General features: G+C 49.7%; 1 protein-coding gene and 1 long non-coding RNA gene across 2 annotated transcripts in view; one reads left to right on the forward strand and one right to left on the reverse strand.

Annotated features, from left to right (window-relative positions):
- The window catches only part of LOC133268853 (uncharacterized), a 302,382-nt gene that overhangs the window by 221,059 nt on the left and 67,375 nt on the right, over window positions 1–13,948 (reverse strand). The window lies entirely within an intron of this gene.
- On the forward strand, window positions 4,464–9,834 carry SLITRK3 (SLIT and NTRK like family member 3). Its single transcript, XM_061452607.1, has 2 exons — window positions 4,464–5,085; window positions 6,736–9,834. The coding sequence occupies exon 2, from the start codon at window positions 6,754–6,756 to the stop codon at window positions 9,547–9,549; it is 2,796 nt and encodes a 931-aa protein (XP_061308591.1). The 5' UTR covers window positions 4,464–5,085; window positions 6,736–6,753; the 3' UTR covers window positions 9,550–9,834.

Raw genomic sequence — 13,948 nt, forward strand, 5'->3', positions numbered from 1 at the left:
AAGAATCCCATAAGTAAAAATCAATTACATATAGCTTGTTACTGAAGGCATGGCTAAGGTTTCTGTACAGCTTCAGCATCTTATTGAGTTTAAAGTAGTGGAGAACTTTTACATTATTCCATGAATTATAATTTAATGCATTATTATTTCTTCATTTAATCTGAAGATGATGCATCAGTTATAGAGAGTATAATTGCCTTGGGAAAAATTAATAGCTATTCTATAACTGATAACAGGGTGACTAAGAGTAAATATTGTGTCCATGAGTATCAGTTTGACATAAGAAGCTGTCCAGCCCAAAGGATTCCAGCTGGAAAAGCCCAATTTAAAATTCTTACATTTCGTCCATTTCATGTGTATTCATCAATGCTTATGCATTTCAAGTAATCTGAGCCTGTGGCGTGTCAAATACCAGGACTGTATGGAGAAAAGGATACCAGCCTTCAGTTGAGCGACCAGTAACAGGCTGAAGGTACCTTAGGGCATTCTGCAGCTCCCCTTGGCGTTGAAAGAAGAAATGATCCTTGGCCTGAGTTCTCACAGTCCAAATGTGATCCTCCAGCAGTCAACGAAACCTTTGCACTGACTTGAGGGGGACGGGACAGACCTCTGCATCAAATTTGGATCCCCCTGAAATGAATCAGAACTGTTGATACCATGACCTCTGACCAACAGAGGTCACAGTACCTAAAAGAGTATTGGCACATCATAACATAAATTTTAACACAGCTCTTCTCTTAACAGGAAGGACTGTGGGTAAATTCTACCTGATAATTTTGTTTTTCTTTCTATCTGATAAATGAACTAAGTGACAAACAGGGAAAATGAAAAGTTAAGCTTCATAAACTGCTTCACTGACTGCTAAGAGGAGAAGATTCTCTGATTTTCCCCAATCAATAGTTTCAAAAACACTAAAAATTTTCAATTTGAACAATTTATAATATACAAAACCAATAAAATTTGAAAGGTTATTGAAGAAAAAAGAAAAGAAAAAAAATATATATAAAAAAGGGGGGTATCTCAGTTTTAAATATATTTATCTGAACATACCAGACAAATGGAAGTCTCATGGGGACATAAGAGGGAACACCAGGCGAGGGATGGAATTTTAAGTCCTTGCCTTGCAAGGCTCAGATTTGAATGCAGCCCAGGCAGACTAATGGCATTACCAGACTTCTGTGTCTTGCAGCCTTTGCAGCTGTGAATGTCCCTGCCCAGGACCACTCTTTGCATGCTGGAGCGCTAGATCGCTGTATTTTCAACAGCCCAATGCTCTGGCCTTTCCTCCTAATTCAAGGATTCCCACATTTCATCGGTGAGGCCTCTGGGGACAGGGTGCCCTGCAGGGAGCCCTCTCCTAGCTGCAGACCTTGCCCTGCACCTGGGCAGGGGCACACAAGCATCTCTCCCCAGAACACCCATCAGGCAGCATTTCCAATCAAGTCCATGTGGGTTTTGAATCACAGATTAATCAGCATCACAGCTCACTTGGGCCTCTCCACTCCCTCTCCCACACTTGGGTTCCCACAAGCTCACCTGTCCCCGTGAACGGGCAGCTCATGGGGATCCCCCCTCCCTGCTGGCATGCAATGAGCTGGATATGAGTGCACAGCACAGCAGGAGCTGGCTCTGAGGGGCTTTTAGGCAGAAATGCAGCTGGAGCCCAGGCACTGACTGCATCCAAAACATTCCTGTCCTCAGATCCAGAACCTCTAAACTACTCCTTAGCTTTAACAAAAGAGCCAGGAAGCAGCTCCCATCTATAATAATTACAAGAGAGTTTCCCTTGCCCTTGCACTATTTATTGCTTTTGCCCTTACCATAGATTGCTTGAAACAGAAGCAACTATTAAAGATCAGAATATTTATTTCTGGACAGGCAGGGTGAGCTTTGGAAGAAAACTCCCTCTTTCTCTCAATCATTAACACTTCTGTTGGGAAGGGACAGGGCTGGTTTAGGCTGCAGACTAAATGAAGCACTAAATGATTGCGTTGCAACAACTGCAGCAGGGGAAATGGTCGCCTCCAGTGGAAATATAATGCTGTGATGGTACTTTCAGAAAGGTACAGTAATTGTTCAAGTATTGTTTTGTAGTTTGTCCCACAAGTGGCTTCTTTCTCCCTTACTTTCACAAGGCTGTCAGAGGTAAAAGGTGCATTTCAGTAATTACAGCTGGGGCTGGAAAGTTGCAGCCAGAAGGGCACCTGCCAGCCTTCCACCCAGATGACATGTATCTTTCCTGACTCCGCAGTTCCAGGGCAGGGGCTTGCAAGGAAAGAGCTCACTTGTTAATAATAATAATTATTATTAATAATCAAGTGATGTCCTAACCTTGGTTACATCAGTCTACCATACCCTTAGCTGGAGCTCCTGCCAATCACTCTCACACTGATCCTGTTCTCAGCAGGTTGTGTCGACAAAAGGACAAGAAGCAGGGAGGCTGTCAGCCGCTTGGGCTAGGGGAGATGAAGGGGAGTGGCCCAGGGTGATTTCTGTCTCCTGTCTGGCAGGACAAGGGGACGCAGGTCTGTCATCCCGGCCAAACCTGGGGAGAGAAGCCTCTCTGGTGAGCTGCGATCTCCTCCTCATCTCGCTGCCAAACTGCTGTGCGCATAAGGGATGCCAGCAGGAGTTGGGGGGCGACGTACCTCCTTCATCCCCGAGGACATCTCTCGGGGCTGCCTTGCGTAGCGGGGCAACGACCGGGCCGGGGGACCAGGAGCCCTGCAGCGCTGGCTGCTTTGCATTCCAGGGTCACACCCGAACCCCCCGCACAGATACCTTTCTCTCCTCCCCGCCCTAGGCCATCGGCAAAACTTGAAGAAAGGAGCCTAGGAGAAGAGGACGGGCGTTTCATTCGCGTGCATTTCGGAAAGTTGCCGGCCGGCGAAAGCGGCAATGCAAGGTCAGGGCAGGACGCGGCTGCGCCCCCCCGCCCCCGGCTCCTCGGCCCAGCAGCGGGGATGAGGGGGGTGTGCCATCTAAGACTCTCTCCCCCGAAACATAGCGCAGAGGTCGTTTCTCCTAGTTGCTGTTAAAGCTGCTGTGTGAGCTTGGTTTAAGAACAAGCTGTTACGGTTTCCCCTTTTTCCCTTCCCCCTCTTTTTTAAAAAGGGGTGTCAGGTGCGTGTTGCCTGCCGGTACCCCATGTTGCTCCCGCGTCAGAAAATGAATGATGCAGCAATTTAATTAGGAGGGAGTGGTGAGTCCATATTTCACCGGTGAAAGGGAGCTTCGGAGGCTGGGAAAGATGATACATGTCCGCGGGCGCGGAGGAAGCGCCCCTGCCAGCGGAGAGCGCCGTCCGGGCGGCCTGAGGCTGAGGGCTCCCCCAGGCTCTCTCCCCTGCACCTGCAGCTTTGCCCGTCAACTTTTGGCTGCCGAGCAGCTATTCCAGTTAAGTCTCCTCCCGTTCGATCAATCCCCCTGCTCCGCGGAGGGAGGAGAGCGGCGCGGAGCAGGGCGGTGAGTGCCGCCAGCTGCCCCAGGGCGTTACGCGGGTCCCGCAACCTCCCGGCACCCCTGAGTGTGGCGATACGCGCATCCATGTGCCGGGGACGGGTGTGCAAGGGTGTGCGCGCCTGGGGATGCGCGCACGGGTGCGCAAGGTGCAAGGACGTGTGCGGACAGCGGAGATGCAGGAGGCATCGTGGGGGCAACTCCCTGCCCTGCCAGCAGACCTCCTCTCCCGTCCGGGGATGTGACCTGCGGGGGGGGGGGGGGGGGGGGGGGAGAGCAGAGTCCGCAGTCCCCTCTGCTCCCTCAGCCGGACACCCCGCCGGCGCATCTCACCGGCCAACTTTCAGCCACGAACGAACCCGCGCAAGCCCCCGCTGCGCCCCCCTCCGCGGATCCACCGCCCCCCGCCGGCCGCTTCCACCCGTGTCCCCGCGCAGCACTGTTACTTGCCTCCGGCTCCTGGGGCGGGCAGATACCGGCCGGCGGCGCTGCTCTCCGCGGACGCGGCCCTTCGCCTCCTCGCACACTCCGCGGTGGAAGGATGCGAACGGTGCCGGGTCGGTTCCCCCGAGAATTTTAGCTTCGCCTGCGTGGCGGGCGGGAGATCGCTGGCTCCTGGAGAGGCTGCGAGGCTGGAGCCGCGGCTCGGCATCGGGACGGGAGGCAAGGAGAGGGAAGAGAGGACGAGGCGCCGGGGAGCAGCGGGGAGAGCCGGGCGGCCGGGCCTGGACCCCGTGGCCCCTCGCCGGAACCCACTGGGCTGCCCTCCTCCCCGAGCGGCTCAGATGGCGGTTGCAGTTACAGCATCTTTGATTTCCTTCAGACTTAGGCTTTTTTCCTCCCCCTACCTTTTTTTTTTTTTTCTTTCTTAAAGCGGGGTTTGTGTAAATTGTGACCCATCCCGGCGGCTTTTTTCTCTATGATTCTTCTTGTATTTCCCCCCCCCCCCCATCTGCTCATTTCCCACTTCCCGTCCCCTCCGCCAACCAGCCCCCTCCTTCCCCCTTAAAAAAAAAAAAAAAAAAAAGGAAAAAAAATAAGGCAGGGAAAAAAAAAATGTACAGTCAGGGCTTCCCAAATGCGCGCCCCCGACCTGATGCCAAGCGCGCCCCCTTCATTTGTTCCCCTTCTTGAAGCTGATTTTCATGACGTGGAAAAGCCTGATCCAGGGCAACAACAGCACCGCACACACACACGCAGTCACACACACACACGCACACGCACACGCACCCGCACCCGCGGAGGCGGCGAGCAGCGTGCGGTCCTCCGCCGCGCCCCAGCCCGCCCGCTCCGCGCTGCTGGGGCCCGGGGAAGGCGGCGGCGGAGCCTGCAGCAGCCCCTCTCCTCCCTCCTCCATTGAGTGTGCCAAACAGCAGCTCTGCATCCTAAAGAAGATCATTGAGGGGCTCATTGCATTCCCGGCACGTTTCAGGCTTGCTTTTTTTTTTTTTTTTTTTTTTTTCCTTTTGCCTCAGCTTCAGCGGGAGTAGAGAGAGGGAGAGAGAGACAGAGAGGGAGAGACAGAGAGAAACCAGCAATCTTTAAACTCGAGCTTCTTTTTTTTTTTTTCCCCCTTCCACTCTTTTTTTGTTTGTAACGATGTGCTAAAATCTCTCCTGCAAACCGGTAAGTACAACCTTTCTGGATCCTTTTGTTTCCGCCTAGGGTTAAAGACACCCCCTCTTCCAAAAAGAAGATATAATAATCCTTTTTATTTTTTTTTTTTTATTATAGCCCTTGCAGAAGAGAACGAACTTAAGTAGCTAATATCTTGCAAAGGAGACAGAAAGACTTATACTGCAACATAGCTCTCATCTCTCTCTTCTTCCCAATTAGACGCTGGTTTTAATTGCAGAGGGGTATTTCTTTTTCCATGCTTTCAACCATCTCCTCTTTCCCACAGGGGAGGGTTTCATTTGCAAGTTGATCCTAAGGATTTCTGTTCTGGCATTTCTCTTCCCTTAATGTATCTTTCTGCTCTTAAGTTTGTGGATGGGGGGGCAAATTTTTCTAGTTCTTTCACGAGGAAGGAAAAAAAGACCTTTCCTATTGAAAGATTAAGACTAAAAGCAACGATAGCTATGAATAATTCTAATGGGCATTTCAGAGATTCAAGGAAGGCTGCATCACTGCCATTATTATTACCATCCTTAGCATTTCTCTGTGCCCATACATTAAAAATATCTGATGAAAGGAAGGGTGAAACCATATGTTGAAGGAGCTGCACCTCATTAGTGCAGTATTATTTTCATCTGATTAGAGAAGAATGGTGTCTTCATTCGAAAATGTATATAGTAGGATAGATAATTTATCGGCTGGTAAGTGTCAAGGTATTTTTTTCTTCCACTTTCAGCTTTTTAACTGGGTCTCTTGCTTGGTCCTGGGGGCGCAGAATACCCTAATCCAAGGCAGGCTGAGCGCTTCAATCCTAGGTGCCTCTTTAGCTGTCACTTCCCTTTAGATCTGCTGATCGCATGGGTATGTGCTTTAGAAAGATTAATCATCTCTAAATGCTTTAATCAGCTAAAATGACTAATATGTGGTATGTATTTATCTGATAATATACCAGTTGCATTAATTCATCAGAGCATCTGAAAGGGGAAGATTTTCTTTTAAATCAGTATCGTTAACCATTTACTATTTTAAAGATAAGACTGTGGGGATTTATGAAGGGAACTGTTTTGCCAGGGACATCAACAAACCTTGCTCATTCCTTTGAACTTACATTATGGAATATATTGAGTCGGGATGGAGAGAGATTTGAGGATTGAGATTCAATAACTTTGGGAGTTTACATGTATGAAAGATGTGGTGCGACACTGGAGAAACCTACCCACTTGTGTCTCCCCCCCACAGTCGATGCGGGCTGTGATGGCTACAAAGCTAAAATTGCAAATGAGTATCAAATATGTGTGGTCCGAATCCATGGTTCTATGGTGTAAAACATGTAAAGATGCAACATGCTCAGCTTGTGCGCTCAGTGTCGCTGTGTGGCTCTACATGTGCTGTCCTCTCTTTATAGGTGGCATTTACCAAAGGGGGGGGGGGGGGGGGGAGATAAGGGTGGCTGATATCGCGTGATTAAACCTTCTAACATCTCTTAAGTATAAATCAGGGCAAGGCTCACCCATCTGACAGCCTTAGAGTTGGTTGTGAACATCTGCTCAACAATTGCTGAACTTTCCAAGAGCCTAACATAAGTCTAGCAGGTAGGGGCTTAGGAAAAAGTGAGGCAGGACAAAAATACTGAAATCTGCATTTTTCTCCCCACTGCAGTTTTGTAAACATCAACAAATGATGAAACTTTTCACAGCAGAGACACTTCATAAAGGAAGGATGTTGTGGATAGTTCTTCTAAGCACAACTGCTCTAGCATGGACTACACCAATTCCCTTGATAGAGGACTCGGAGGAACTCGATGAGCCCTGCTTTGATCCATGTTACTGTGAAGTGAAGGAGAGCCTTTTCCATATACATTGCGACAACAAAGGATTTATAAATATTAGTCAGATAACACAGTCATGGTCAAGACCTTTTAAACTTTATTTGCAGAGGAATTCCATGAGAAAATTGTACACCAATAGTTTTCTTCACTTGAACAATGCTGTGTCTATTAACCTTGGGAACAATGCACTGCAGGACATTCAGACAGGGGCTTTTAATGGGCTCCGAGTTCTGAAGAGGTTGTATTTGCACGAAAACAAATTGGACATTTTCAGAAATGACACTTTCCTGGGTTTGGAAAGTCTGGAATATCTGCAGGCAGATTATAATGTCATTAAACGGATTGAAAGTGGGGCATTTCGAAACCTAAGTAAATTGAGGGTCCTCATCCTAAATGACAATCTTATCCCCATGCTTCCCACCAACTTATTTAAGTCTGTGTCCTTAACCCACTTGGACTTACGTGGGAACCGGCTAAAAGTCCTTTCATACCGTGGGATGTTGGACCATATTGGCAGGAGCCTGATGGAGATCCAGCTGGAGGAGAACCCATGGAACTGTACGTGCGAGATTGTGCAGCTTAAGAGCTGGCTGGAGCGCATCCCCTATACCGCCCTGGTGGGGGACATCACCTGTGAGACTCCCTTCCACTTCCATGGAAAGGACCTTCGGGAAATCAAAAGAAGTAAGCTCTGTCCCATGCTGTCTGACTCTGAGGTGGAAGCCAGCCTAGGCATCCCTCAGCTGTCGTCCAGCAAGGAGAATGCATGGCCTACGAAGCCTTCCTCCATGCTGTCTTCCTTCCATTTCACTGCTTCCTCTGTCGAGTACAAAACATCCAACAAGCAGCCCAAACCCACCAAGCAGCCCAGGGCGCCCCGGCCTCCCCCAACATCACGCAGCCTATACCCTGGGCCAAACCAGCCACCAGTGGCTGCTTACCAGACGCGGCCCCCCATCCCCATCATCTGCCCGACCGGCTGCTCTTGCAGTTTGCACATAAATGACCTGGGCCTGACAGTCAACTGCAAGGAGCGAGGGTTCCACAACATCTCCGAACTCCTGCCCAGGCCCTTGAACGCCAAGAAGCTGTACCTGAGTGGGAATTTGATTCAGAAAATCTACCGCTCTGATTTCTGGAATTTTTCCTCCCTGGATCTCTTGCACCTGGGGAACAACCGGATCTCCTACGTGCAGGATGGGGCTTTTATCAACCTGCCGAATCTCAAGAGCCTGTACCTGAATGGCAATGACATCGAGCGGCTCACCCCAGGCATGTTCCGGGGCCTGCAGAGTTTGCATTACCTGTACTTCGAGTACAACGTGATCAGGGAAATCCAGCCGGCGGCCTTCAGCCTCATGCCCAACCTGAAGCTTCTCTTCCTCAACGACAACCTGCTCCGCACCCTGCCCACTGACGCCTTCGCCGGCACTTCCCTGACCCGCCTCAACCTGCGCAACAACCACTTTTTGGCACTGCCGGTGGCTGGGGTGCTGGAGCACCTCCACGCCATCGTCCAGATCGACCTGAAGCTCAACCCCTGGGACTGCACCTGCGAGCTGGTGCCGCTGAAGCAGTGGCTGGAGGCGCTCAGCTCCGTCAGCGTGGTGGGCGAGGTGCTGTGCGCCAGCCCCGAGGCCCTGGCCCGCCGCGACCTGCGCTCCCTGGAACTGGCCGCGCTCTGCCCGGCCGCCCTCCGCCCCGCCGCCGCCTCGCCCCCCGCCGCGCCGCCGCCACCCGCCGCCACCGGTGCCGCCGCCTATGAGCTGCCGCCGGCCGCCGCAGCTGTCCCTCTCTCCGTCCTCATCCTCAGCCTCCTCGTTCTCTTTTTCTCCGCCGTGCTGGTGGCCGCCGGGCTCTTCGCCTTCGTGCTGCGCCGCCGCCGGCGGAAGCTCCCGTTCCGCGGCCCGCGGGGGGAGGCGAACGACCTGGGAGGTGTGCCGCTGCGCTGCCCGCGGCTTTTCGAGGAGGGCGGCGGTGGCGGCGGCGGTGGCGGCAGCTCGGGGGTTAGGGAGTGTTCCCCGGAGAAGGCGCCCCCGGCGGGCCACGTCTACGACTACATCCCGCACCCGGTGACCCAGATGTGCAACAACCCCATCTACAAGCCGCGGGAGGAGGAGGAGGTGGCGGGCGGCGGTGGAGGGGAGGCGGCGGAGCTGCTGCGGGGCGGCGGGGAGCGGTTCACCGCCGTCGCGCAGGACCCGGGCACCAACTACCGCACCTTGCTAGAGAAGGAGCAGGAGTGGAGCCTGGCCGTCTCCAGCTCGCAGCTCAACACCATCGTTGCCGTCCACCCCCAGCACCCCGCGGGCGGCGGGCTGGCGGCGGGCGGCGGCGGGCTCGGAGCGGCGGCGGGAGGAGGCGCCCCGCGGGACCGCGACCGCCCGCCGCCCCTCGCCGTGGGCTTCGTGGACTGCCTATACGGCACCGTGCCCAAACTAAAGGAACTGCACGTCCACCCACCTGGCATGCAATACCCGGACCTCCAGCAGGACGCCAGGCTCAAAGAAACCCTCCTCTTCGCGGCCGGCAAGGGCTTCCCAGACCACCAAACTCCCACAAGCGAATACCTCGAGTTAAGGGCCAAACTCCAAACCAAGCCGGATTACCTCGAAGTCCTGGAGAAGACCACGTACCGGTTCTGACCGCCGCCCCGCCGCCCGCCCCGGCACCGCCGCAAGAGAGTCGAGGATACAGCTGTGTGCTCTTTCCCGCCAGATGTGCGCTCCGTGGGGAAGGGCCGGTCTCAGATCATTAATCGATGAAGTGCCTTCGCAGACTTTTGCCAGCAGATGTTAATCAATCATTATTTTTTATATTGAAACTGAGACTTTGACTGTGCCATGTCTAAGGTATATCATTATTATTATTAATATTATTATTATCGGGGATCTTTGTATTGATCCTCATTAAGTAAATTCTATGTGTGTGTCTTTTTTTATTTATTTATTTTTTGGTAGGATTTTGTTTTTGTTGGGTTTTGATTGGGGTTTGTTTTGGGGTTTCTTGGGAGGGGATGGGGCTTGTTTTTTAACGGTGTTTTTGATCGGTTTGGTGGTTTGGGTTTCTTTGGGGGTCTTTTGTTTGCTTTTTTTGTTTGTTTGTTTGCAGTAAACTTCCTTTATATTTTCCCTTGGAGAGGAGGGGGAGGGAAGATGGCATTTTCTGGCTTGCGTTCTTCTAGCCCATCATGGCACAGGTTCTGTATATTTATTTAAAAAAAAATGCAAAGAAGCAAACGAGCGCAGTTTGCTGCATGCCTGGAAACTGCAAGAGGGAAGGGAGGGGAGGGTCTTGCTCGAATGTCTCACTCTTGTCTCTCTCCCTCCCTCTCACGCACACCCACCCGCACCCCCGCCGCCATCCCCCCGCCAGCTCGGCCCCGCCACGCAGCGCAGCCCGGGCCGCGGAGGGGAACTCCGAGGGCTGGCGGGGTACCCCCGGGGCTGAGCAGCCCGAAGGAGGGGAGCACGTGGCGCACACACCTCGGGGATGCTCAGTGACACTTCATCATGACGCCATGGTTTTTTTGGAGGACATCCGCACTTTCCTAATCAAAGCAACATGCAATTATACAGAAAACGAGTAAGAAAGAAAGAAAGAAAGAAAAAAAAGCTCCTGAGCACCTGTCACTAACGGCTTTGTAGGAAGCACTTTTAATGTTTTTCTCATACACACATGCACACGCACACACACACACACAGCGGTACAGCAATGTGCATATATTTATTCTGTAATTTCAAGTGAATATAAATTGTAAAGGTAATGTTTAATCATTGTACAGTGATGCGTCTGGTATAGCTTTCCTAATAAAATGTTTTGAAAAAAAAATGCATATATATATATATATACCTCCATGTATATATATATATAGGAATACAAAGCTTGAACTGAAACTTCAACTTCCCCAATGAGATTTTCTCCCCCATCTTAACCTTGAGAGCTTTTTTATTAATAATAGTTCAATGCACTGTGATGTTAACAGAGAAAAACCTTGTACATCTTCTTTTGCCAAGATACCACCCGAGACTTTTAAATGATGATTTGCAATCCCTATTCCCACCTTCTGCAGTACTTATGGCCTATCCCGTGTCATTTAAAAATTGGCACTAAAATTAGGACTGTGTCCTTGAGTGGCGTGGCTTGCAGGAGTGCTGGTTCTTCGGCCTGCTGGTAACAGAGGGGGCGTTCTCTGTTTTGTGGTTCGAAACATTGACGTTTCCCGGGTCACAGTCCGTGCCCATGTTACCTGTTGGATGGAGCTGGAGCGGGAGGTTAAAGTGTAGTTTAATTTTGGGAAAGAATGAAGCAGTCGGGCAAAGGGTCCCACTGGCTTCAGACACCTGGCCCTGCTCCTCGCGGCCGTTTGCTCGCTGCTGAAACCGGAGCGAGACCAAAGACGATTGGATTTCCCGTCCCGGGAAGGTCACGGTTGGTGTCTTGGCCACGTTGAGATCCCGGCCCTATGCCGGGCTGCCGGCGGAGCGCAGCTCCGCGCAGCCGCCAGGTGGCGCCACAGCTCCAGCTCTGGCTGCCGCGCGGCCGGGCGGGAGAGCCGGGAGGTCCGATTGGTCCGGGCCTGGCTCCCGGACCCGGACCCGCTCTTGGTCCCCGCCGGCCTCGCCGAATGTACCCGCCGGGGCGCCTTATAGCGGGGCATGCGGGGCCGCGAAGGGGAGAGCCCTTAGCCTGGCGCCGGTGTCGGCCAGGCGCCACCCTAAAGACATTAAAATACAGATTTTTATACAGAAATATGTATCTATAAATATCATCTGTCTTAACGGAACAGTGTTAACGATCATTTATCCGGGTGAATTGTGCTTATTTTTTCCCAACTACGTTCAAAAGGTGTTGCTCCCCAGGGCTTTTGCTCTGGCTGCTGCTGGGGACTGAGGCTCTGCTTTCTTTGTGGAAGGGGCAGATGCTGCTGTAGCTCGCAGCGTAGTGTCACCTCACCCCAGCTGCCCCCCCTCCTCTTGGAAACAACTTGATTTCACCCAGCACAATGTATTTTAATGGAGATCAATCCATGCAAACTTGTTTTCACCCCAAGTATCTCTATCGATAGCTTCAGTGAGTATGCTTACTGCTGACTGTTTATCACTCTGTCTTGGAGAGGCATCTGTGAGCGACAGAAGTGATTTCCTGAGCATTGCTGGTAGCTGTTGTACTTTGAGATGGAGGGAGAGCATCAAAAGTCTGAAAATCTAGCATCAGCTCCATAATATTAGTAAAAAATATTATGCTTTTGAATTTCCCATATTCCTCTGTTGAGCTAATAGTGTTTTATTAACATTGCCTTCAGCTCTAATCCTTTGGAGTTCAGTCATTTGGGTTTTTTGTTGGGTTTTTTCTTTTTTTTAATGGATAGTAGAAGGGTATGCACATGTTGAAAGTAATAAACCTCAAAGTGCAAAGGCCAGATCCTTCTCATGATAAGCATAATTACATTGATAAGACTACATGCGAGTAATGTTTGGAACTATATAAATCAGGTTAAAGTACAACCCCTAGTGAGAGTGGTGCTGTATACATCTGGCTGTGCCATCCAAGCCCCCAGTGTTCATACTTGTATCCAAATATAGTAAAGCCAGTTGCAAATAATGTTTATATTTTAGTTAAAATGCAGAAAGGAAAGAGAATTTCAAGGTAACTATAAGTAGTAGTCTCACCTGTGAATGGTGAGGAAATCTATTTATTCAGTGGAAATAAATTTGTTTTATGAGAATGGAATTTTGTATTAAAAGCGATAATTTTTGGCATATGTTGAGTTCTTTTTCTTTCCTTGTGTAGGAAACTTCCTTTTCCTTGTGTACTGAAATCATTTGGGGATAATGCATTCTGGAAGAGTTGACGATATTTAATTGTCATATCTAATGTGTATTATTATGTCTTCTATTTTGCTATTTCATTAGGTTGACTTGAGGCTGAGTGGGTAGTAGCATTACTTTCTACTGCAGGAAGCAAAAGTTGATTGATCCATCATCTCCGATTTGTGACAAGTGTGACTCTTTACCTCCTTCAACCTGAGTTGCTCCCAGTTACTAGGGAGTATTAATGATAATTCTGTGATCATCAACAGTATTACTAGTGGCATTAATGATATTGGGAAGGAATCAAAGTCAAGTGATCTGCATTTACATTAGAGCTGTTTGATGGGATACTATTTTAAATAAATAAATAATTTTTTAGCTTATTTCATTGTTGCACAGCAACATTGGCTTCAGCAGTTCAGCTTGTGGCGATGCTCAGAGCATAGCAGTAAATCTTTCATTATGTGTCTGTTGTATTCACTCATTGACTATATTGAAATTCTTCCTACAGGTGGAAAAGAAAAAAAGGTCAGGTAAGTCCCAGTCGTAGCCGATAACAGTTGTACACAGGGAAATATAAAGGATAATAGCGGTGCTCAATTATCAGTGCTCTTTTGTATTTCCTACATATTGTCGTTGATGTCACCATCATGTTCTACCTGGGTTAAAAGATTTGTTTGAGATTTGGAAATTGCTTCATGGATCTCTTGACTCTATGAATAGTGAGAGAAAGATGCTAAATTTTATGCTGTGAATAATTATCTGACTTCTGGAAAGTGATCCATCTCTGAATGTCTGTTGCAGCAAGCCAGGACCTATACTACTCCAGTTAGGAGAATATTACAGACAGATCATATATTACAAGATTCAGTGGGCATGAGTTAAGCTGCAGTAGCTCAAGATTTTGTCAGAGACTTTTCCAGGCAAAATCACTTTTGAGCATGTCACTGCGGCTGATTTCATTTTAAGATAGAAACATGCAGCTATGTTTGACTTGTGTTCTCTGCTGTACAATTCTACAGCAGCAGGACCTACAGGTGTCTAGAAAATCTGCAGTGTTCTAGATGTTTCTGAATCACTAATGTGAGCAAGCAGTAATTCATGAGTGTTATGCTACTTCTACTTTGTTCAGGCACCTACTTCACACAAACTGGTCACATGAATAAGACATGATGACATGATGAATCAGCTTTAGGCGTAACAGAAATGTTCACGTGAAAAAAGTGTGTAG

Source organism: Pezoporus flaviventris, unplaced genomic scaffold, assembly GCF_033815535.1.
Source record: "Pezoporus flaviventris isolate CSIRO_AGI_PZ_B2104156 unplaced genomic scaffold, CSIRO_AGI_Pfla_v1 ptg000013l, whole genome shotgun sequence".
Lineage (NCBI taxonomy): Eukaryota > Metazoa > Chordata > Aves > Psittaciformes > Psittacidae > Pezoporus > Pezoporus flaviventris.